The sequence below is a fragment of the Vulpes vulpes genome, chromosome 16, assembly GCF_048418805.1.
Source record: "Vulpes vulpes isolate BD-2025 chromosome 16, VulVul3, whole genome shotgun sequence".
NCBI classification, from domain to species: Eukaryota; Metazoa; Chordata; class Mammalia; order Carnivora; family Canidae; genus Vulpes; species Vulpes vulpes.
In genome coordinates this window covers 93113180-93139326 of record NC_132795.1, presented here as the reverse complement: position 1 = coordinate 93139326, position 26147 = coordinate 93113180, and the positions used below count along the sequence as shown (strand labels likewise).

General features: G+C 37.7%; 1 protein-coding gene across 1 annotated transcript in view; it reads left to right on the top strand.

Annotated features, from left to right (window-relative positions):
• The first annotated feature begins 464 nt into the window (after window positions 1-464).
• The window catches only part of RAB1A (RAB1A, member RAS oncogene family), a 27592-nt gene continuing 1909 nt past the window's right edge, over window positions 465-26147 (top strand). The window contains exons 1-5 of the mRNA XM_026017821.2: window positions 465-882; window positions 15293-15365; window positions 19732-19827; window positions 24184-24279; window positions 25829-25960. Coding sequence (XP_025873606.1) covers window positions 860-882; window positions 15293-15365; window positions 19732-19827; window positions 24184-24279; window positions 25829-25960 — 420 coding nt within the window. The 5' untranslated portion in view covers window positions 465-859. The remainder of the gene's footprint in view (window positions 883-15292; window positions 15366-19731; window positions 19828-24183; window positions 24280-25828; window positions 25961-26147) is intronic.

Here is a 26147-nt window from a genome sequence, read left to right as displayed (position 1 = left end):
GCGGGGCCGGCCGGCTGGGGAGGACCCCCGAGATTCCCAGTGGGGGCCCCTCCATTCCCCCTGCGTCCTGGCACCAGCTGGGAGCTCGAGCTCTCAGCAAAGCACTGGCCCGGCGCGACCTGCAGCCCGCGTGCCCCCCGCGCCCCCGCCCTCGAGCGCCCCGCGACCACCGCTGCACCCCCTCCCCCGCAGCCCCCGCAGCCTCCGCAGCCCCCGCCCCATCCTCAGTCGGCGGCCGGCGCCGCCCTCCGTCCCTCCCCTCCCCCCCATCCCCTCCCCCCTTGGGGCGCCGACGCGCCCAGCTGCCACGTCTCACTGATGACATCACCGGGGCCGCTCGGGCTTAGCCAATCCGCTAGGGGGAGTCCGAGCGAAGTCCTAAGCCAGCGAGTCAGCGGGGCGGGGAGCAGGGAGGGGCAAGACGGGGGGGGGGAGGTGAGCGAGTGGGGCATGGGGCGGGCGACAAGCGCTCGAGTGCGCCTGCGCCGGAGGCGCGGGGCTTGGCGGGAAGCTGAGTCGCGGCGGCCGCGCCGCCCCGTAGGCCTTCGGCGCCCGCCGCCGCGTTGGAACTCTCTTTCCCGGCGTGCCGCGCGGTGCGGCCGCCCTCCGGGCCGTGTAAAGACCCCTCGGTCTAAGGCTTTCCTATTTCCTGGTTCGCCGGCGGCCATTTTGGGTGGAAGCGATCGCTGAGTGGCGGCGGCTGCTGATTGTGTTCTAAGGGGACGGAGCAGGGGAAGACGTTTGCTCTCCCGGAACAGCCCGTTCTCGTTCCTGTCCCTCGATTACCCGTGGCGTCGAGAGTCGGGGCGGCGGCTGCGGCAGCAAGGGCGGCGGTGGCGGCGGCGGCGGCTGCAGTGACATGTCCAGCATGAATCCCGAATAGTGAGTGCAGGAGGGCACCGGTCGGCTGGGGCCGTGGGCCAGCCCGGAAAAGCCTAAGCGGGGGGGAGGCGAGGAGGGCTGAGGCAGAGGTGGGGGCCTCGGCCAGGGCGGGCGGACGGTGGTGGGGCCGGAGATGCCGGGAGCCGGGGCCCATTGTCTGACGGAAGAGGGATCGGCCCGGGGGGGGGGGGGGCGTCAGGGGGGCCGGGGGGGGGCCGACGGGGGGGGGGCGCCCGGGCAGGTTGGAGGCCTTGAATGCCGGGCCAGGGCGGAGGAACAGTCTTCGGCGGGGGGGTGGGGCGGTGGGAAGGGGCAGCTTCACGCCGAGGCAGTGACTTTGGAAGGAAGACTTGTTTTTAGGGTGGGAGGGCTGCCCTAGAGGACCCTGTCAGGGCCGGCGCCCGCGCCCGCGCCCGCCGAGCTGTCAGAACCGTGGCGGTGGGAAGCCAGTCCCACTTGCAAATCTTGAGCTCGTTGGCTCCGTCCTTTCACCCCCCCTGGCCAGGTTGCAGGTAACACGGATGCTTTTCAGGGCTGCGTGGGATGGAGGGGGGGAAATGAGTAGATGGGGAGAAGAGATTTTAAATTTTTAGTGGAGGGGGGTTTAGGTTATTTCCTGGAGTTTTTTTTGTTTTTGTTTTTTGTTTTTTTTTTTTCCAAGAAGTCACAACGGGGCCCATTGCCTCCCTAAAAACCTAAGCATTTGTGAGATTTTTTTTTTTTTCTTTTTTTAGAGGGCACTGAAGTCATTTGGTCTTGTGTAAGGTCGAGGAAAAGAATAAAGAACTAAGACGTAGGAACGTTTTTTTCTTTTTTTCCTCTGATACTATCAGATTAAAGGAAGACTGCTGTCAAATTGAAAGAGAGAACGAAGGGGCTCTCTATGTAATCCGTAGGTTTTGGATTACCTGCTTGAATACTCGAAGATAGGGAGTGAGGTTCCATGACGTGTCATGAAAAGTTAATGCATTTCTTTTTCTTGCTCACTCAAGAAGTCCCCGCAGCATATGTGACACACCTGGTACCTTTCCTGGGAACTGGTGTTCACCTTCCTTGGGAAGACTTCGTTGGGCTCTCCTTCATGGCCCTTTAAATTCCTCCTTGGGTTTACCTATATAAATTAATGAATAATTGGCAGACATTTAATTGGTATTCCCCTTCAGCGTCAGAAGGCTTTGGGGGGGGGGGGACTTTTTTTTTTTTTTAAAGGAAAAATTGGTATTTTAAAAGCTGTGAATGTATTTGCAGCTTTGGTCAGTTACTGCTAAACATTTCCCCTAAATAAAGGTCCACCCATCAGTTTAGCTGACTGTCATGTGTGTGTCACATGGCTCTTGCAAAATGCATTCTGACTTCCAAGTTTTGTAATAACAGTGGTTTGAAGCAGAAATGTCCCCTTTTGCACTAAACAGAAGCCGTGGTATTTCACTAAAATTTTATGTTCTTACAGAAGTTGAGGGTGGTGTTCTCATGGTGCCACATTTGGCCACGGCGGCAGTTTTTGGTTTCTTTATCAAGGGCTCCGAGGACAAAGTTGGTTTTGCATAGTTATTAGGGAGAATGGAACTTGAGGTACCTAATCTGGTGGTTTTCCTGGCAACAATAAAGTACATGGATCTACCACTTTACAGAGACTTGTAAACCTCCTCCGTTCAGGGAGTTTCTTATATTTGCTGAGTATGTCAAGTAGCATAAGTAGATCTTTACGATTAGTTGGACAGAACCATGACACATTAGCCTCTGAATTTGTTTCCCCTTTTGTAAAATAGGATAATAGGAGTCATTATTTGTATCAGGGTAGTTGTGAGATTTAAGTGCATGTAAAAGAAAACATAAGAGGACTCTAGGTGGTGTTATGTCATTACATGTATGGCATCGTAATAGTGCTGGGATTTAGGAATACAATCCTTACCCTCAAGGAGTTTATAATGGAGTATAGAAAACCGTTATATATGTCAAATACCAGTAGATCTAGTTTGTTCCAAATGTACAGGATGGATAGGAGAAACAAGATTTCAAAGGAGGGTGAAGGATTGTGGTTGGCTAGTTGGTTTCAGGAAAATTTTATAGAAAAGAGAATCCTAAGGGAATTATTAACAGATTTAGAGAAGCACTAGGGAGTGAGGAGGATTTTTCAAGGGGGAAGAAGGAAGAATGGTTAATAAATGGCAGTGATAGTAATTCTTCAGTAAATACCGTGCCAAACATCCATTAAATTAATGACGTTAACAGAATCAAACCCAGAAATTATACTTTTTTGCCACCGACTATATGCCAGTATCAGGTCTACTGTATTTCTATTCTAGACTAGTAACATAGGAGTTTGGAAAAACCTTTGGAAGAGCACTAGTGAGAGGAGGTGATGGGTATTTTATTAGAGGAGGTCACAAGGGCAACCAGCAGGCAGATTTTTAATAATGTGACTTCAGCAGGTTTTTTTTTTTTGTTTTTGTCTTTAATTAAGTTTGTTACCATCAAAAAGTAATTAGTGGAAAATAGAAGAAAGAAGGAAAGAAATTCTTAGTTTTATTACTGAATACAAGTCCATTTACTTTTAATACCTTGTTATAAACTTTAAAACCTTGTATTTTTTTCTTAAATTAAAACTTTTAGTGGGTGAGTGCCTTTCATGATTCCATGATGTTTTCTTAATACCTAGCATTTATAGCTACATATGTGTTAGGCATATTATACATTATAATACATGTGTATTATATAGCATACACATTATATGCTGATGGGAAAGAGTAGTGTACTAGGTAGTGTTTAAAAGTGCAGTCTAAATGTTCCTTGGTTTTGGTTTATAATCTACTAGTTTATTCCTTTTAGAAACATTTAAAATCTGCTTCATGGGTGCTGCTGACTTTGGAAATGAAAGTGGGTTCTTGACAAAAGAAGAGGTTTGGTTCTCTAAGAAGGAACAGGATTTTAGATTTATTGGTCGACATAGGGTTACCTCTTGGTAGCTTTTTTATTGAATGCTTTTACTTTATGATCTTCAAATTGTAAGCTTGGTTTGGGAGTGAGGAGAATAAGAAATATATCAGTCAAAGATTAAATTTTAAGCTGTCCCTTTGATTACTTTCTGTGTTATGTGGCTAATACAGGAGAAATGACAACCCTGGATGAAACCTTTATGGCAGAAATTAAGGGTAATGACTTGCTTGAATTTCAAGTACAAACAAAAAGAAAAAGCAACTGGAAGTGGATCTGAATAGTGGAAAGGTAGATGGAAAAGATCAGAACTTTTTTTCTGGAGATCTGAAGACAGATTTTGATTTTATGAGCTAGGTATTGAAGCAGGCAGTGATTATTTCAGCACACTGGCTAAGAAATGCTTAACATTATTCTCATACCAGAAACATTTTTTCTAATCCATTAGCTTTTAGTGGATTTTTTAGTGTCAAGAAAATCATTTTGGCTACTTCATCTATAAGGAATGTGTTAATAAAGTATGTGTACCTACATGAATATACCAGTTTACAATAGGAGGGACTATAGTAGTCTGCTTGGATCAACTGTAGTTCTTTAATGCAGAAAAATTTTATAGTAAGTGCCTTGTTTTTATTTTTTAATATGGCTCTGGAGTGATGTTTAAGATCATAGCTCAAGATTTAATCAGTCTCTTAAACTTTGCTCTTCTGTCATAGCAGACTCCAGGAACATTTGACTTTTTTTTTTGCCACCATTGTTTCGAATTAATCTGTCTTTTAACATAAGAGGTTGAATGTAAAAGCAACTTAATCAGTTTTGTTATCTGTCAGTATAATTTCATTAATGAGTATGTCCTAATTGGCTTTCATATAATTTTTATTTACAACTTTTTTCATTAGAAAAGAAGCGTAAATCAATTAAAAGTAAGTTGCCTTTTTGTTGTTTTGATGACTTTTTGGTGGAGTTTGTAGTAGTTTGAAAAATTCAGAAAAGTTTAACAAAAATAATAATCAGTATTCTCACCATTCACAATATGATTTCTTAATGTCTGTAGAGAAGCAGCATATGTAATTCTTTAGGTAGTTTAAGTTTCTAGGAGCTGTATACGATCTCCACAGAATGAATCTTAAGAGTTTTGTGTGAATAGACGATTTTATAAGATCATTGGAAGATAACGGAAATTTTGCATTACAAAATTTTTTTCATGATTAAGGTAAAATGAGAATTGTTGACTGTTTCTTACATATTCCAAATAAAATTTTTAAAGTTTAAAAAATAATGTTGAAGATGGAAGAGCTTCAGAATTCAGAATCAAATGTTCTCTTGACAACTCTCTGACTTTTAAGGAGAATTTTGCTTTATAAGTAATTTTATTTCTTGGATATTTCAGTTTTTTTTTTTTATTCTAGAAGCAATCTTAGTAATTTTGGTACTAACATTCTTTTTTTTTTTTTTGTACTAATATTCTGTTATGTTCATATCCTATTCGCAGTCTTTTGTGTAAGTGTGTTTTCTTGCAACTTCTGACTATAAATTTATGATAGTTTTACTATTTGCAGTTGTGATAGTTTTGTTTTTGATAATTAAGAATAGATTCTTTTTGCTAATATTATCTACTTTTTCTTTAACATGAAATTTAAGGTCAAGTAAAATACTTTTTAAAGTTTTTGAGATTTTTTTTTAAGATTTGCTAAAAAAATACTTGGGTTTTTAAGATGAAAATAAACCAAAATGAGTTTAGGATGCCAGTGCATGAGGTATTTTAGATATATAGCTTAGCAGCTTACCACTGTAAATTCAATTTTAGAGTTTTAGTAAGAAAAACTCTAGTTTTTTAGTAAAAAATGCCTGCCTTTTTTTTTTTAATCTTACAGGGAGAGGGGAGTAGTCAGACTATTCCACTGTTTTCCTGTAGAAGGTGGAGCTGCTATTGCTTCTTTGATGTCTAGAATAGAATTTAGGGAAGAACACCCAGGTCTTGGCTTTTCTTTGGAACTGCTCCGTGAATGTTTCAGAATATAAGAGGGTAATGGTGGGGTGATATTTGAAAAAAAATAATAGTCTTGAGGAGCAAGGGAACAAGTGGTGGTATGTTGACTGACTTTAGTAATTAAAGAAATGGGGTACAAAGGAGAACTAGGAAATGAAGTTTTTCTTGCTAGTTTTGTGACTAGTTGGGTCAGTTGGTCAGAACACTCTGTTTTATTAAATCCAAGATTGTGATAGTTTACTCTTCTGTTTGTGGATTCCTAATTCTGACAGGTCCTGTCACATGGAAGTGCCTTTGCTCACAAAGGGGACCATTCTTTGGAAACACCGTTTTTTAATAGTAGCTACTATTTAATGAGTCCTTACTCTATGTGCTAGCCACTTGGCATAAGATCTTTACACAGGGCATTTTATGTAGTCTGTGCTTCAAACTAGTGAGCTTTACAAGTGAAATTGAATAAATTATGTAATTGAAATTTTCCAGGAACAGCAATGGATTCAACTTGTCTGAATGTATTTCTTATGAATAACAGTAGTACTTAAATGGAATTATTCTTTGTCTTTTCCACTCTGCCTATAGATCTTTCCCAACAACCTGATTGAGGGCAGTTACTCTTTTTTTTTTTTTTAAGTTTTTATTTTAACTCCAGTTAGTTAACAGTGTAATTAGTTTCAGGTCTACAATATGGTAATCCAACACTTCCATACATCACCATGTGCTCATCACAAAAATTTACTCCTTAATACCAGTCACCTGTTTCATCCATCCCCCCACTCCCCTCCTCTCTGATAACCATTAGTTTTCTGTAATTAAGAACTTGTTTCTTGATTTGTCTCTTTTGTTTTTTCCCTTTGTTTCTTACATCTCACATATAATGAAATCATACGGTATTTTTCTCTGATTGACTTAGTTTGCTTAGCATTAACTCTTTAGCTCCATCCATGTTGTTGCAAATGCCAAAGGTTTTTTTTTTATTTTAATGGCTGAACAATATTACATTATATATAAATATATATATTTTACATCTTCTTTGGCCATTCGTCAGTCGATGACACTTAGGCTGCTTTCGGGCCTTAGTTTTTGTAAATAATGCTGCTATAAATATAGGGGTGCATGTATCCCTTTGAACTAGTGTCTTGTATTCTTTGGGTATATAGGGAAATTATTCTTAACCCATTATGATCATGTACCCCTAGGAGCATTTGATGAACTCTGTGGACCTGCTCCCCTTGTGCATACATGCTCATAACATTTTGCATAAAAGTGTATGCTGTTAATATTTTCTGGGCCTATTAATGGACCTTAAGTTAAAGAACCTTAAGTTTAAGAATGATTTAGGAGATTGAAAACAGAAAAGAATGTTTACTACTACTCTTTGAAAACATGAAGACCTGAATATGACAGTTTATTTTTATTTAAGATTTTATTTATTTATTTATGAGAGACAGAGAGAGAGGGAGAGGCAGAGACACAGGCAGAGGGAGAAGCAGGCTCCATGCAGGGAGCCCGATGTGGGTCTCAATCCCGGGTCTCCAGGATCAGGCCCTGGGCTGACGATGGCGCTAAACCGCTGGGCCACCCAGGCTGCCCTGAATATGACAGTTTAATTAATTAATTATTTATTTAAAAAAAAGATTTATTTATTTATTTATTCATGACAGACAGAGAGAGAGAGAGAGAGAGAGAGGCAGAGACACAAGAGGAGGGAGAAGCAGGCTCCTTGCTGGGAGCCCGACGTGGGACTCGATCCCGGGACCAAAGGCAGGCGCCAAACCGCTGAGCCACCCAGGAATCCCCTGACAGTTTATTTTTTTTATTTTTTATTTTTTTTAGGTTCGAGAGTGCTTTAATGGGGAGCGCTCCTGGGCGAGGTTCCATGACTCGGAGAGGTGGCCAGAGACGGGGAAGTCGCCCCCTGACAGTTTAATTTAAAATCTGGTCCTGAACTACTAATTAGTTTTAAAATGTGAGATTTCTTTGGGCATATTTTATTTTGATGACCTGTTCTGTTCTCTTTTTTTTAAATGCTACCTTTCTGTTTCTCATTAAGTTACTAATATATGATTGTTTCTAAGAGCTTTGAAATGAGGCATACTAATAAGTTCACAGAACATTAGCATTTGCGTTAAGAACAGGTTATCTCTAGTATCTTTACTACCTCAGAATCTGTGTCTGTCTCTCATTCTCTGTGTCTCTCATGAATAAATAAATAAAATCTTAAAAAAAAAAAAAGAATCCATGTGGATGTAGATAGGATAAATGCCTAGCCAAGTTTATTATAGTCTTAAGCATTTGATGAAACTTATAAGTTGAATAGCTAGGTTTACAAAAGGACATTTGAAGCAACTTTGTGCACACTGTGGATAATTATTTAGTGCTTTATTTGTAGATTGGTAGCTAATACTTGTTTTCATAAAGAGCAGTTGAGTTCATCACTTTCTAAAGCTAATGAAGTCTGAGCTCTAAAATTTACCATGCTTTTTGAGCTAAGCTCAACTTATTCCCTACTAACACAGATGTTCTGAATTAATTTAGGCAGTGAATCACACTTTTCTTTATATTTGGTCAGGTCCTGTGTGCTAGTTCATAGATGATTTGATTCATTCCTCTAGGTTAACTTACTGATATTTTTATCATCTGAGTATATAAAGTATGTCATTGAAGGATGTCATATGATAAAAAAAATAGCATTTGGAGTTCTAAACCCTGGGTTTAAGTTCAGACTGCCACTTACATCTGCAACCTATTTATGCATTTTGAGCCTGTTTCTTTATCCATAAAATATGGTTAGTACCACCTCACTTCTGAGTCTCAACAGTAAACTGTACAGTAAGTACTATGAAGATGTTATTTGACATGTATATTCTAATAACGAAGGTTGGAATATATGTAAATGGCAAGTAGTTTCAATTCTAAAGCTTTTTTTTGCACATAATCACACAATTATGTCTGTTTTTTACCTTAACAATCCTTTCAGTACAGATTTTTAAAAATCTTCCTGTAAATGCATACATGTATGTGTGTGTATACACATGCATGTGCACGCACACACACACTTACAGAGTTAATTTAACCTTAGAAAAAAGCTCGGTAAAGAAAACATCCATCCTTTTCTCTGTCACCAAGAAAGAGTATGCTAGGGGTTGGGAGGTTTTTTGTTTTTGTCGTTTTGATTATGAAACATGGACTCTGCTCCCACGTGCTTACTCATCCTCAAACAAATATAATCAATATCGCAGTATTAGCACAAATTACACCTTGTGATAGGTACTTTTAAAGAATAGGATGAAAAAAAATAAAGAATAGGATGGCTAAATAGCACAAAAGATTTAGAGAAAAGAGGTGTGATTTCTGTCATTAACAGAAAGTTTTACTTATGTTTGGCTTAGCTGGAGAGTGACAGAGCACTGAGGAGGACTCTCCAGAACCATTGGTGTGCTAGTCATGGGATGTGGTCAACAACTAACAATTTGAGTTGTCACCACCAGCAGAAATTTTATGTATGTACATTATTTCCTCAATCCTCTGAAGAAACAGTGTCCCGTTATACAAATGGGGAAACGGAGGAAGAGAAGAGTTTAGATGGCTTGCCTAAGGGCATTCAGAGTAAGTAGCAGAATTGGAATTTTAACTCAAGGGCCTGTGATTTCACAGTTCTAGTATGCTGTTTCTAATTTACTATGTGTGGTTAACTCTGGGAATTTAAATTTTGAGCCAGTTAATTAGGCGACTAACATTTTTGTGGTCAGTTTGTTTTAAAATTCATGATTAGGTCTTTTTAGAAATGTTAAGGTTTTATGAAGTACATGTTATGAGGTGCATATTATGGTCTTCGATTTTCTCCACATCTTGTGTTGGGTTGATATTTAAAGCTGCTTTAGGCTTGAAGTTAATTATTGCATCCATTCTTGGTTTTTCTATCCTCATGACTATTGTTGAATATTTGGATTCTTAGAAGTCATGGATGTCTTTTTGTGAGTAAAGCTAAAGAAGCAGAGAATTGCTTTTCTTTTGCTGGAGAGGGCACATTTGCTGCAGACCATGTTACTATTTTAAGTGTTACTAGACTTTCTGAGTTGTGACTAGTGTGATCATAGTACTTATAACTGTTAGTTGTGTAATTTTTAAACTTTTGCCTGAGATTCTACTGGTAAACTCCTGTGACATTTTGTCACCTATCATCTGAATAGAAGCTTTGGATAAATAGCTTCAAAGTAATGTCACAGCTCTTGAAGGTTTCCATCAAGTTACCTTACAATTTGGAGAGGGAGGAGGAATAATAATAGCCACTTATTGTTGTGTGGCCCTGTAATGTGCCAGATACTGTGCTACAGGTTTTAGAGGCATTATTTCTAATTCTGACGAGAAGCCTAATTGGGTGGTAGAGGGTGCTAATAGAATCTCCCACAAATGAGGAAATTGAGGCTTGTGGTGAGGGAGTCCCTTGCCTCAAGACCTGACGGCTGGTATGCGATGGAGCCTGGATTCAAATACAGGTCTTTCCAGCTGTAAAACCCATGCAGGCTTTGAAAGGTAAAAGAGGTAGTGGATGATACACCTCCTCCTTGGAATAATTTTCAGCAAATACTTGTTTTATAGGTTGTAAGACCCATCTATCTACTTTCTTGTCCTCATGTATGACTTGGCACTTCCTTTAGCACTACCAAACTTCATTTTCATAATTCCAGCTTTGAATTTTTGGAACACTGTTCTAAATGGAGCTAAAATGGAATCTGGAAAACTAATTGTCTCTAATTATGAAAGAAAAATGTGTAGTATTAGTAGATTATGGGGACAGTTTTTAAAAAATTGCTGAGCTATTTCCTTAAATTTGGAGGAACAACTCTTGTACTCTCAGATTCTTGATAATTGGTTCTTTGTTTATTTTGACTAACAGACTGCTTTTGTCCATAGCTGAAGGTTTATTTTGTTTTTTTATTTAGTTTAATCCTCAAAGTAATATGTGCTTTCTAAAAATCAACGTACAAATATGTGCAAGAACTAAAAGTTGTTACTGCTTCTCCAGCCTGATGGTCAATTTTGAATTGTTTTCTGTGGAGCATACTTAAGATGAGTGAAGAGGACCATGTAGGTTCAGACACAATTAAACTGTAGCCCAAGTTTTAATTAATCATTCCATACCCCAAAGTATAATAGTGTATGTAGTTTAATAGTGAATTAAAATATGTTTGGCCACTACGTCATAATATCAGTCATAATTTTGTTTTAAATTTTATATGTAAGCTTAGTTTTAGGCTATTTTCAAGTTAGGACATTTATAAAATGGCAGCATGATTCCTATCATGCAAGTGAATTTGTTCCAGATGAAAAAACAAATTTACTTTCCCTGCTCTACCTACTTAGAAATAATTTGTTTTATGTCAGTTACTCTGGGCAAACTTGCAAAGATATTAAGTCTTTGAACAAGCCCTCTGATTAAAACTTATTCCTCTTGTCAGCATTTTTTTTGTTGTTTTTTGGCTATAAGAGTATCATGGACTTGCTGCAGACTGCAAAAAAAGTATAAAAAAGAAAATATCAATTGTAATCCTAAAATTTAGACGTGTCCATTTTCCCCCACATTTTTTATGTTTGTGAAAATTTAAAACAATGTGAAATGGGTTATACTAAACAAAATATAATCTTTTCACAGTGAGAGTGTTTCACATAAACAGTCCTTTTAGAGGGTTTAGAATTCCCAGTAGCATTTTAGATTCCGACATAAGCAGATTCATCCCTTACTACATATTTTTTGTACGTAGTTTGGTAACTCCATGAGAAGGAAACCATTTTACCTAAGTAGAATTTTGAACCAAAGCTTATTTTCGTGACTTTTTAAAAGTGCAATGTTTCATACTCTCACAATAGTCTTTTTTTTTAAAGGTACAGGAAACTTTCTGTTAGTGCTTGCACGCAAAGATGGTAGAGGTATCAAGATTATGTTCAGATCTTAAATATTGGACATAAAGAATCTCCAATAATGCCAAAATAGACCACGAATCGACTTATAGGAAAAACTGATAGCAAAACATTTTTCACTTGCTATTATCTTTGATGCCCCACCATCCAGTTGTTAAAGGCTGTTAATTTCCCTGAATCTACCTGTCTAGCCTTAATCTGTGTCAGTTTTACCTTTCTTTGCTTTCTCACTGAATTTTCTCTTTTTTAAATTAAAATAATATCTGCTTGCGTTGCTATTAAGTTCAAGCATCTCAAAATAATTTTCTCTGATAATAAAAATACTTGTGGGCAGCCCAGGTGGCTCCGTGGTTTAGCGCTGCCTTCAGCCCAGGGCATGATCCTGGGGTCCCGGGATCGAGTCCCACGTCGGGCTCCCTGCATGGAGCCTGCTTCTTCCTCTGCCTGTGTCTCTGCCTCTCTCTCTCTCTCTCTCTCTCTCATGAATAAGTAAATAAAATCTTTTAAAAAAATAAATAAAAAATAAAAATACTCGTGCCTCAAAAGCAGGTATTAAGTTTTTATTTATGTTGATTTAACTTGAGAAAACACAAACATGATGTCTCTCTTAGGTTTAAAAACTCTTTTCAAAAAGATTGTGGTTTTGTACCCATTTCACTAACGTCTTCATACTTAGTGTTTTTTTTTTTTAAACTTTTTATTTTGAAATAAATTTAGATTTATAGAAGAGTTGTAAAAATAGTACAGAGAATTCCTATATACCCTTTACCTAGCTTCCTCTAATATTAACATTTTTCATACCAAGGTACATTTAAGAAATTAACATTGGTGTGTTATTAACTATAGACTTTTATTACCAATTTCTTGAGTTTTTCTGTTACTGTTTGTTTTCTGTTGCAGAATCTAGTCCAGGGTACCATGTCATATTTAGTTGTTCTGTGTGTTAGCTTCCTTCAGTCTGTGAGTTTCTGAGTGTCCTGTTTTTCATGATCTTGTCACTTTCCAAAGAGTACTATTACGTATTTTCTCAAAATGTCCTTCAGTTTGGATTTGTATGAGTTTTCTCATAATTGGACTGGGGTTATGGACTTTGGGGGAAGATACTGTAAAGGTGAAGCACTCTACTCATCAAGTCATCTCAGAGGGTACATGATATCAACATGATCTTTTCCTGGTGTTACTCACCTTAATCAGTTAAGGTGGCGTCTGTCAAGTTTCTACTTTGTAAAGTTACTGTATTTTCCTTTCCATACTCTTAGCAGTTATTAAGAGCCCACACTCAGCAAAAATGGAATTAAGTTCATCCTCTAGAGGGAGGAGTATTCAAAGAATCTGTGGGTATATGTTAAAGCTGCCACAGTAATATTTGGGGGTGGGACATACTTTGAGGCCATGTAAATATCTTGTTTCTCCTTGAAGTTTCATTCACAAATTTTAGCATTCACCAGTGGATTTTGCCTGTAGCAGTTATTACTGTGGTGATCTATTGATGAGTTTCTACCTCTGAATTCCTTCAACACATACTATTTGGACTCTTGTAAGTAAGGAAGATTAGTCTCTTATCCCACTTTTTAATTTAATAATTGATAACCAGTATGAACTCATGGATTTTATTTTATTCTTTGGCTTATAACCCCATATTCATGGTTGCTTATTTTGTGGCTCAAGTTATTCTGCTTTGGCCAGCGAGAGAACTTTCTTTCAGGTTGGCTCCTGTGTCCTTTTGACATGCCACAGCCCCATCCATTTTTTTCCCCCTAGTTTTTTTGCCCAAAATGTTAATCAAGGTTGGCTGTAGATCATCTTTAGTAGTGTTTTACAATGAAAGAGACCTGATTAAAAATGCAAAATTAGGGATCCCTGGGTGGCTCAGCGGTTTAGTGCCTGCCTTTGGCCCAGGGCGTGACCCGGGATCGAGTCCCACATCGAGCTCCCTGCACGGAGCCTGCTTCTCCCTCTGCCGTGTCTCTACCTGTCCCTCTTTCTCTGTGTCTCCCATGAATAAATAAATCTTTTAAAAAAATGCAAAATTAAAATGTTCTTTAATGTGTTAGCATGTGCTATGTAAAAGTACAATGCTAGATTTTGGATACACAGAATAATCAGTTTATAGACAAGGTATGTCAGACATAAGAGTAGGGAAAAATAAACTCTAGACTACTTACAAGGAGAAAATATTCAGTGTCTAAATATTTAGACATGAAAAAAACTAGAGGAAGTTCTGATTTGAGAACAGTGAATAGGGTTTGCTAGAAAATCTAAAGTGGAAGAGTGATTACTAACAGTTGTAACTCTATAGATTCCTGAACTAGAATAATACAGTTTTTTCACTCAAGTCAAATTATATTGAGACTGAAAATCCAAATTCTTGGGGAATGAAGGAAAAATAGGTGTAAAGTCTTACCGGTTGTTAAATTATTCTTTCTCTATACCAGAATTCTCACCTGTGTGCTCTATTTTTAGATTTGCATATTTTTGTCAATATTTTTACTGTGTTCTGTTTCATAAATTATAGAGAAATGTTTTTAAGCAGTCTCAAATCTCTGAATTCTCTTGAACATTTGGAAATGAATAATTTAGAGATAAGCTACTACAGTAGTAGGTGATTTTGTTATCATTTTTTTAGTTGTAGGTAATTTTAAATGCCCCAATGCAAATAACATGCTATTAATTGCACTCTCCAGGTATGTGTATTCAATTTTGATTTTGTTTGCCATTCTCTTCCGTTTCTCTGGTCATGTAGTAAAGCTGATGGTTTGGAAGAGAACAAAAGTAGTCTTTAGCAATAATTATCTCTTTGCAGAGAAGACTGCTCAACTGTTCATATTATTTATAGTAGCTGTGAACCTTAAATTATCAGAAACTCTCATCAATTAAATGAAGAATATGGTAATTGGAAAAGTTGATTTTTGGAAAATTGATTACTAATTTCATTTAACCATAATATAATTTGTAACACACTTAGGAAGCATTCCTGTTGTGTGTTGACATAAACAGCATTTGATCTTACCACATCTCTAGTCTAAAATATTTTGATACAGGTTTTCAGAAGTTAAATGATCCTTTTTTTTTTTTTAATGGGGAGAATTCCACTTAGATGCTAGGAAAGGGTTGTAAAAGCCCCTTCATTGGAGTATTGCTATGAAATACTGATCTGGTCTTGGAATTTGAAAGAAAGATTTATGTTTCATTGGCAAGAACAGTGGAAAGTTAACTCCCTGTATTCTAATAGTGCAGAGGAGTTGGATTTATCTAGCATAAGTCTCTTGGGCTCTCCAGGAGTACACATTACTTACATGTTCTTTCATTCCTTCCTTGGAAGTAGAAGTTCATTGATCTCAAGAGACCATGGGTGGCATTGCTTATATCTTAACTTTACATAATTCTGTCATGTCCAGTGATTCATAAAAAGGGTTTCTGCTGTTGGGTTGCAGTTTTGGCTTCTGAAGCCATTTATGGGCCTTTCAGAAGTCCTCGGATGAGCTATTATTCTTGGCTATATTTTTGTTGTAGAACTTACAGTGTAGTATGCTTTTTATTAATATAATCTTCTTTTTCTTTTTGCAGTGATTATTTATTCAAGTTACTTCTGATTGGCGACTCTGGGGTTGGAAAGTCTTGCCTCCTTCTTAGGTTTGCAGTAAGTTGAAATTGAAATGCCTTTAAAGATATTAATGCCGTGTGTGTTTTCTAGGTAGACAAAGGATTAAACAGTTTTATTCAGATTAAAGTAGTTCTTCCAGAATTGATATATTTAAAAGCCTCCAAGCATATATTCCCAGTGATATCGTAGACTCTTAAAGTAGAAGAAATGCTTTTGCTTTTAAAAGAAATTCAGCAAAGCATGATTATTAAACTTAGAATGTCTAATACTCTTGGTAGAGTTCAAATAGTTGGCCTGTGTTCAAGTGACTTGATGAAAAAATGAATTTTCAACTAAAATTTTAGTAGAATTAAAGAAAAAGGGCCTGGTACTTTTTTTTGACAATGGCATAGTGTTCTATATGCTGCACTTTACGAATAGGTATATAACTTTGAACCTACTGAATAGAATCCACAGTCTCCTTCATAGTCTTTATAAACTGCCTTCAAATTTAGCATGTTTTCCTTCTCACTGTCTAGGTCATTGGTTCTCAGAGTATGGACCAAAGACCCTTGGGGATCATCAAGACTTTCTCAGAGGGTCCATGAGATTAAAACTTTTATCCTAATAATACTAAGCCATTAGTATTTACTAAGTAAGTACTTACTTAGTACTAAGACAAAAGACATTTGCCTTTTTCACTGTGTTGACATTTGCTCTGATGATGCAAATGCTGTGGTGGGTAAAATTGCTGGTGCCTCATCACCACAATAAGGCAGTGCTAAGTGCTGAACTGTATTCATAGTCATAGTATTTACCTGTATTCGTGGGGTGGGTGGTGGGGAGGTGGATTTTCACTTAAGAGTGTCCAATGAGAACAGTAAAAATGATTCATTTTTAAAAATCTTGATCCTTGAGTTTTTTTTTTTTCAATGTTGCGTGTGGGAAAAAAATGAGGAGTACATTGTACTGCAGACTGAAGTATGTTAGTTGTCTTGAGGAAGATTAAAGCACTTGTATAGGTGTTTGAGTTGTGAGCTGAAATAGCTGTTTTTTTTCCTTTTTTTTTTGTTTCTTTTGTTTTACTTGAAAGAATGGACAAACTGGTAATGTAGAATTTGGTGGTATTGCACAGACATTTCCTCAAATCAACTGAGACTATCTTTGAAGGAAAATATCTGATAGCATTTGCTGTAATGAAACTCAAGCTTTCAAGGGAAAATTAGAAGTTTAGAAAACTTAAAATTCATCACTATGAGTTTGATAGCATGCCAGATACTGTGACTTTTCTGATGAGTGACTATATTAATATCATTTAAAATATATATAATTTCATTATATGTAACAGTGAAACCAAGGAACTACTAGAATAAAACATAGGTGGCTCTTTTTATTCCCCCCCATAGGTGGCTCTTTAATCATGTATGAAAATATTTTCTAACATGGAAACATATCAGGAAAGAAAGGGTTTTTAAATTTGATTGCATTAAAATTAATGTCACATCCATGAAAATGTTAGGAAACACGATACTAGCAAAAATACATATTATGAGGAAGGGATGATAGTCTCAATATATAAGAAAAGGATGTTTGTCCTAATGGAAGTATGGGCAAACACTACACAAGCAGGCAGTTCACAAAAAAAGTACAAATTGACAATAAATATGAAAATTTCAGTTTTATTTGAAATCACGGACTTTAAAATTAGGTAGTACTTAATTTTTATTAAATTGGTAAATAGTAAAATCAGGAATCATCCCTAATATTAAATCAGCAGTGCTAGGTTATTATGTTGGAAGAATCTGGCATCTCTTGATGAACATAGTTACAGCCTGAGGTGTCTGTGTCTGAGAAAATCCTCTCTGGGATGCTTTTTGATCTAAGTCTCAGGTGTTCAGTACTGCGTACCTGCACAGTAGAATTGCCCAGGAAGCATTTAAGAAATACTGATTCCGGGCCCCTAGAATAGAGATGAGTTGCAGAGGTATAATAAAGAAATGTATAAGCTGCAGGAGCACAGAGGAAAGAATCTCTGTTAGCCAAGGAGTTCAAGAACATTTGGACAGTCGGTAGCACCTGAGCTAAGCATTGAAGAATGAATAAAAATTGTGACCCAGGAGCTGGGGATTAGGAGGTACGCAGAAAGAGATGTTGAAAACTTGGGCAGAAGGAAGAGCATGTGCAGTGGCACAGTGGCATGCAAGTAAGGCACATTAGGGACCTAGAAGAATTCTGACAAAGCATTTATAATAAGTACTTACAACAAAGTGCCTGTTGTGGGAGTGCTAAGTGAATGCACTCATTCTCCATCCACTTTCTGTAGTACCTGATACTTACCAGACATTCAATTAAAAAGAAGATTTGAAAAAAATGAATGCCTAATAATGGTGACCCAGCATTTTGTCACATTGCATTCAGTGCTTTAAAAATATCCTTTTACCCAGTGATTCTGCATGTGCATAGCTACTTCTGGCCACCTGGGACTCTTTCTCATCACATTTTACAGTTTTCTTAAGAGATCGTTTTTGTTTTAATTTCATGTATACATTACATTCATCATTACTGAGACTTGCCCACACTGATCCCTTCCCTTCCCTCCCCTCCCCTCCCCTTCCCTTCCCCAAATGTGTCATTTTATTCCTATGTACTTTATTATGCATTTCTAAAAACGACATTTTTGGAGTGCCTGCCTGGCTTAATTGGTGGAGCATGCAACTCTTGATCTTGGGGTTGTGAGTCATGCCTCACATTGCAGGTGATTACTTAAAATCTTTTTAAAAAATGTAAAAAACTGGTCATTTTCTTATAAAATAGTGCAATTGTCAGCTTACAAAATAAATTTCACTGATTGTCGCCGAAGTATGGTATCATAGTTGGTTTCAATCAGGATTCAGGCATGGTCTGTACATTCCATTTGGTTGTCTGCTGCTTAAATCTTAGAGTTTTTCCAACGTTCCTTTTTATTTTATGTATTTTTCGTGTCTTTTAATTTTTCACAGAACTTAGGCAGTTGTCATATATATTATCCAACATTTTAGATTTGTCACTTTGTTTCTTTGTGGCCAGTTTAAACTTATTCCTTTATTTCTTGTGTTACACAGTATTTGGAAGCCCCAGAACTGTGATATTCCTATAGTAGCTACTAGCCTCATGTGGCTATTTAAATTTAATTAAATTTGAATAAAATTTAAAATTCAGTTCCTTATTCTCACTAGCTAGTGGTTACTGTATTGACCAGCACAGATTATAGAACCTTTCCATCATCAAAGCCCTGTTAAGGCTGCTCTTAATAGATTTAGGCCCATCTTCGTTAGCAGAGTACTTGGTAGGTGTTGCTTTGTGCTTGCATCTTTAAGATTATTCAGTGGGTTTAGGCGGTGATAGCCTCATTTCTCTATTCACATATCTTTTTGAAAAACATTTTCACTTAGTTTTGTTTCCGTTCTGAATAACAGATACTTGAGAAAAACAGGTGCAATTTTAAAAGTTTGGGTTTAAACATTGTTCACACAAAAACTTATGCACAGATGTTCATAGCAGCATTATTCGTAGTAGCCAAGAAGTGGAAACAACCTGAATGTCCATCAGCTGACGGATGGATCACAAAATGTTGTCTGTCCACACAATGAACTTATTCAGTCATAAAAAGGAACGAAGTGCTGGTACATGCTGTAACATGGATGAACCTTGGAAACTTTATGCTGAATGAAAAGCCAAACACAAAAGGCCACATACATGATTGTATTCACATGCAATGTCCAGAATATACAAAGCCATAGGGACATAAAGTGTATTGGTGGCGGTTTCTGGAGTTAAAGGGGAGATGAGGAAATAGGGAGCGATTGCTACTAACAGTGTTTCCTTTTAGGGTGATAACAATGTTTTGCAATTAAATAATGGTTATGGTTGCACAACTTTGGGAATATACTAAAAACCACTGAGTTGTGTACTTTATAAAAGTGAATTTTATGGTATATGCATTATATCTTGATTTTTAAAAGTCATAGCTAGGAAATAAAATTGACTTCTAAAAACACTGGAAGAGAATGACATGATCATTTCTTTGTGGTGAATACATTGGATGGAGGGTCAGAGAAGCAGAAGTTTTGCTGATTAGGCGATTCGAAAAATCATTTGTAATCAATGAAAATAGCGACCTCTTTTGATATGATGTATGTAAAGAATTTGCCTAGAGAGGTTTGGTAACATTAGAGGACAGTTCTTTAGAAAATCCTAAGAAGAAACTACTATTAAACAATGTATTGTAATCTGAACATGAACTGAGTACTAGAGTGGGATAAAGTAGCTGTTCTCAACATGTTATGGCTTATAAGCTTCTTCAGCTTTGTAGATAAAAGTTGACATGTTTTCTTATTTCCTCTGTTGAACATTAATTTTATTTGTTGACCTTTTTTCCCTTCAGGATGATACATATACAGAAAGCTACATCAGCACAATTGGTGTGGATTTCAAAATAAGAACTATAGAGTTAGATGGGAAAACAATCAAGCTTCAAATAGTAAGTCATTTTTAGACTAGAATTTGTTTTTGGAAATTATTTTGGTAAATTTAGAATGTAGTATGTTATTTTTTAATATGCTAAAATTTAAAGGATCGTAAGAATCACGCACCTATGATAGAATGGTAGAATAAGATTTAGACTTAAAATGATTTCTCAAAAAAAAAATGATTTCTCTAAGATTACCTTCCTCATTGAATTTGCTTTTCATAAAGCAAAGAAATACATGTTGTTAAGTCAAACTTGGTCCTAGTTCTTGTGCTTTTACCAGCAGGGTTGGGAGGTGTTGGGGTAAGGGTCTCAGTTGAAATTTGTCTTAATAGTGAAAGTAGATTAAGCATTTTCTGGTGTCTTACTGTGCCGAATACTGCGAAACATTAAAAGGAACCTTAGGAGAGGATTTTCATATGTGGACAGTTGAAGAGTTTTATTTAGTTCTTTTGTATTTATTAGATTGTATGTACCAACTCTGTAGAAAGAATTTTATTGAAGAGGAAACTTCCATGTTTTAGAGCTCAGAAAATTAATGCCAAGGGATTTAATAACTTGTCCACAGTTACTGGCAGAACCAAATGACTTACAGCTTTCTTCAGTATTTTATGTCCCTGTGCCATCCTAGCCCCCTTATGGGTTCCTTCCATCCCCAACCCCAAATTAAAAATAGGCAATTGTAGTTCAGTTGTATCACCTTTGTATGGGTTTGGGCACTACCAGTATGGACATACCAGTGGTCTTTAAAAACACTAATTTCTTAGTATCTTTTGGTGTTGACTCTTCATATGAGGTAACATAGAAAACCAGTGACTGCTAGGAGTTCTGGATTTGGAGTTGGAAAACTTGGATATGTTGTCTTCACTTTGGTATTTACTAGTGAAAGAGTCATACGTTTAACTTACTTCAGCCTTTTTCCTGGGACTCCATTTCTTATCTCTAAAATGACCATGATGATACTTGATTTACTAACTTAAAAGGTAGTTGTGAGAACCAAATTTAGTAGTTCTGTATGTGCACACAGTGATGTATGTGAAAGCCCATCGTAAACTTTTGGGCATTATATAAATGCTACTGGTCATGTGACATACCCAAATAAATGGATGTTTGACAGGTTTTTTTTTTAGTTGCTCCCTTTTCTCATCTGCCTTTGATAAGAAAAAAGAAGGTACATTACAAAAGAACTGTGGACTTCAATACAAGTGAACCTACTTGATACTATAAATTAGGACTTGCAAGGATAGAGTTATCAAAAATAGCTTTTTTTCTTTGAACTGGTGAGAGTATGTGCCATATTGATTTTTCCTGTTATATGTAGATTGCCAACTGTATACTTGGTGTATCACAAATACTTTTGCAAAAAAAGATGTACTCAGCTGTCTAATCATTGATGTGAAATGATTATGTGTGATCATTGAGCTCATAAGATTTGAGTGTATGTTTGTGAAACATCCATTTATTATTACTTCCCTGTGGCTGGAGGGCATCTTACAGGTCAGATACTCAGTCTTCCTTTCATCTTCAATGGGGATTTCCTTTCGCTAGCTGGTGCCTTTTTTTGAACACTGCTGGGAAGTTCACCATTTTTCAAAGCAGTTCCATTTATAAATAATTTTTTAAAAGATTTTATTTATTCATGAGAGGCACAGAGAGAGCGGCAGAGACACAGGCAGAGGGAGAAGCAGGCTCCATGTGGAAGCCTGATGTGGGACTCCATCCCAGGTCTTCAGGATCAGGTCCTGAGTTGAAGGCGTCGCTAAACTGCTGAGGGTTGTCCCCCCTCCCCCACCTTTTTTTTTTTTCTTAATAAATAACTTTTTATTGTTAATTCTTTATATTAAGCTGAAGCCAGTTTCCTTTAATTTCTCATATTCTTCTGCCTTTTGGCACTGCCTAAACACAATTCAATTTTGATTGGCAACCTGCCTTTTAGATTGATCTTACCACAACTTTCTACCCCTGAAGTCAGTCATTCCTTTCTGGAAGCATGTTTCCAGAGCCTGTTACAGTTCGAGTCACTCTTGCACATTGTATGAATGCCTTTTATTAAAATGTGATTCCTCAAATCAAATATGAGATAGTCCAGCCAGTGTGAACTACATGTGGCAAATTTTCTTTTGATTTGGACTTTGAATTTTTTTTCTCCTCCCTTGCACTTCAGGATTCATGCCCTTTTCTCAAAATCCATTCATTTTTTTTTTAATTTTTATTTATTTATGATAGTCATACAGAGAGAGAGAGAGACAGAGACAGAGACACAGGCAGAGGGAGAAGCAGGCTCCATGCACCGGGAGCCCGATGTGGGATTTGATCCCGGGTCTCCAGGATCGCGCCCTGGGCCAAAGGCAGGCGCCGAACCGCTGCGCCACCCAGGGATCCCTCAAAATCCATTCAGATATGAAGTTGTAGAGATAGATGAAGGAAACAGGGCCCCATAGGAGGAGATTCCATTTTAGTGGGAAAGACAAACGTGGGAAAATCAGTTACCCTGTGATTATGAGGGGTAAGGAGAATTAGATACAAAGGGTGATCAGTTAGAGAGGAAGGTACTGTTAGGATGAAAAGTCACAGGAGTTTTCAGAGAGGAGAGGAGACATCAGACATCTTACTCTTTGGATGTCTCTGCTTAGCTACGATTATTTATGTTAACATTTGTTCAGAAACAATTTCTTCCTTTTCTTGTCTAACGTTCTCTTTGTGAAAAGGGTTGGTGGGTGGAAAGGGAACCCCTATTTTACAGAGCAGCTTCTATAATCAGGCTAGGCATTTTGCAAACATTAGTTCATTTAAACCCTGTTAGCAGCTCAATAAGGTGAGTGATACCTAGGATCTGTAGATGAGGAAAGTGTTAGGTGACTCTCCCTAGTGTAAAATAACCAGGAATGTAGGTTTGATGTTTTGAAGTCAGGTTGCCTTGACTCCAAAGCTCATGCTTCTTCACGGATATCCTGAAAGACTTTGAGGCTCCTCACTTATACAGTAGATCTAAATAGTCTTCTGCGCTCTCAACCTTAGTACTTTGGACAGAAAAGGTAATCAAGCTGTGGTGACTTGTTTTTGTTTGTTTGCTTTAGATTAACAGTTGTTAACATTTTACCTTATTCGCTTCATTCTTTTTTTTCCTGGAGCATGCTAAATTATGGACATTATGCTTTACTCCAAAAATACTCTAGAATGCATCTGTTTTACTGTGTAACCACCATTTTCACATCTAACAAAATTGACACTAATGTCATAATATTCTCTAATATCCAGTCTGTATTTGGATGTCCCCCCGGATTGCAACTTGTTTTTAACACCCCTAAGTGGGCTGGGTCTTAAAAAAAAAAAAAGATTTCACTGAGTGTTCCTGAACCTTTAGTTCTACCATTTAAGATGTTAGTGGAGATCAGTGTCAAGTTCATAGGTATATTACAAAACCTTACAGTTCTTACCTTTGAAGGCTGTTGGGGTGCCTGGCTGGGTCAGTGGACTCTTGATCTCAGGGTTATGAGTTTGAGCCCCATGTTGGGTGTGAAGATTGCTTAAAAATAAAATTTTTAATAATTTTTTAAAAGGCTGTTATGTCTTAATCTCCACTTAGGCATCGAATCCATTTTTTTGTTTTGTTTTGTTTTGTTATTGGTAACCATTAAGTAACCACTGTGCTATTTCCCCATCAGTCAAGGTGTTATATTTTACCAGTAGCTTTTAGTGGGGTAGGTAGCTATTCTAATTACAAAAGTATTTTAAGAAGAGGTCATCGAGTAGGAGTAATTGCTCTTCTTAAAACCAAGCCTTAACAATTGAGTTTGCCTCTTGATGTTTTTAACAGTGTTTTTTAAACCCAGAATTTTAGTGTAACAACGTAAGCATTTCTTTTCATTGCTTAAGCCAACATGGTTGAAGTGTGGTAAATGGCTCTTAAAATTAGTTTTATAAAGGTATAAGGAATCATCTTCTTTAAATTGTTTTTCCTCGGATTGACATAGTATCTTCCTGAGATGGTTGAAGCGCTGTCTTGACTAGTAGGTACCAGATTTGGGTCCTTTCAGTGCCTGTGCCAGCAAGTGGAAGTATAGTGTTAGCGAGGTGTTAGGAAAGCTGCCGGCCTAATAAGTCAGCCTGTCTCTGCATTCATACTGAATGCCTTGCTTAATGCTAAGGGCTCTAGGGTATATGAAAAGTATGATCCATTTTCTGAGCCTTCCGGTATTTGCTAATAACCATTAGCAGTTTAGTAGTGTGAGCACTGAGTGTCATGTTTCCATGTCAAATGTTGATAGTCTCCAAAACTATGTAAATTAAACTGTTCTCCCTCTTCCTTCCCTTTCCTCCAACTCTTACTTAATGGAATTTTTTGGATTTCTTGATTGTTTTTAACAGTGGGACACAGCAGGCCAAGAAAGATTTCGAACAATCACCTCCAGTTATTACAGAGGAGCCCATGGCATCATAGTTGTGTATGACGTGACAGATCAGGTAAGTTCTGGGGGTACGTTTTGTTAGTGACAAAGTAGGAAGTTTAAAGCAGGTACATTGGTATTTTTCTCCCCTCCATTATTTGAATATCCAACCAAAATTTTACATTATTTTCCTTTAATAGAAAATTTAGTAATTGGCTTTACATTTGCTTTCAAGGGACTCTGCTTATATTTATTATCAACGAAATCTTTTGATCATTTCAGCAAGAGTTCATAGGGAACTGTGGATTGTTTAGTGTGTACTGTGTTCTTGGTGTTAAGTATTAGCAGGAATTTGCTAGACCTCTTAGAGTTGTCTAAAGTGAGATTAGAGGTCTCTGTGTGTGGAGGATATGGGTCTGAAATAGGATGAGCCGGAGGAAGATTTTTAAGAGGACAATGAGGGGGCACCTGGGTGGCTCAGTCTGTGGAGTGGCCAACTCTTGGTTTCAGCTCAGGCTCAAGCCCCAAATCAGGCTCCATGCTCAGCAGGGAGTCTGCTGCTTCTTTCTCTCTGCCCCATCCTCCCGTTTGAGCATGCTCTTTCACTCTAAAAGAAATAATCTTGGGGCAGCCCTGGTGGCTCAGCGGTTTAGTGCCACCTTTGGCCCAGGGCCTGATCCTGGAGACCCAGGATCAAGTTCTGCATCAGGCTCCCTGTGTGGGGCCTGCTTCTCCCTCTGCCTGTGTCTCTGTCTCTCTCATGAATAAATAAATAAAATCTTTAAAAAATAAAATAATCTTTAGATGCTCATTGTTCCCCTCCCTCCCCCTTTTTAAAAAAATTTTTCCCCTCCCCCCTTTTTAAAGATAAGCTGTTGAAAGAACATAGGGGATATAGAGGTAGTGTGAAGATGGTGGTCTAGAGGCCATGAATGTTCTTTTGATAAGAAAACTTCAGGGTCATTTTTTTCTTATCAAATAATGAAAGGTAAACTTTGACTATTAAAATAACATTTTTCTTGGGGGCAGATGTTAAATCTCACTGCTACCGTGAAATCATAGCTAATTAAGAGATAGCTAGAATCCTAGACTTTAGTGCCATTAGAGGTATTGGGTCACTGATGTCAATAGAAGATATGATGTTAATTTTAAAAATCTCAAGTCATTACCATGATATTATGAAGTATCAAAATTTTCCTCCCCTCAATAGGTCTGTGAAAAAGAAAAACATCTTTCTTTACCTTGGACCCATTTATTTAATATCTTTTGATATCTCTAGTATTAACATGTAGGTAGGCACTCTAGTATATGAACCAGCGTTTTATCAAATTTCAAAAACCAGGTTTTTATAGGTGCATTTAAATTGCATATTCCAAAACAGCTAGATTTGACTGAGCTGTAGTTTAATGATGAACTGGTGTGTTCTCTTTCTTAAGCATTAAAATTCTAATCTCTTTTTCATGCAGGTACGGCTAGTCATTTTAGTATGTCACTTCACTTTCTTCCCAGCACAGCTCAAGTTGTCTCACTAGTTTCTTCTTAGGCCAGGAAAGACCTTTTACTTGCTTGTTTAGAGCCGTTGTGTCCAGAGCTATGATCATTCTTAAAAATGTCTGTTTTCTTAGGAGTCCTTCAATAATGTTAAACAGTGGCTGCAGGAAATAGACCGTTATGCCAGTGAAAACGTCAACAAGTTGTTGGTAGGGAACAAATGCGATCTGACCACAAAGAAAGTAGTAGACTACACAACAGCAAAGGTATGTTTCAAGTTTGATTTTCAGCCAGAATTTGAAGGTGTTCAGTTTGAATTGTGTGTGGGTGTGGAGTCACACGACAGCCATAGCCGCCTACATAAGTGCACTGGATCACGCAGATAGTGACAATCCATGCAGTATCTATGGATTCACTTAAACTTAGTCCTTCCTCACTCCCCATTTCAGATGA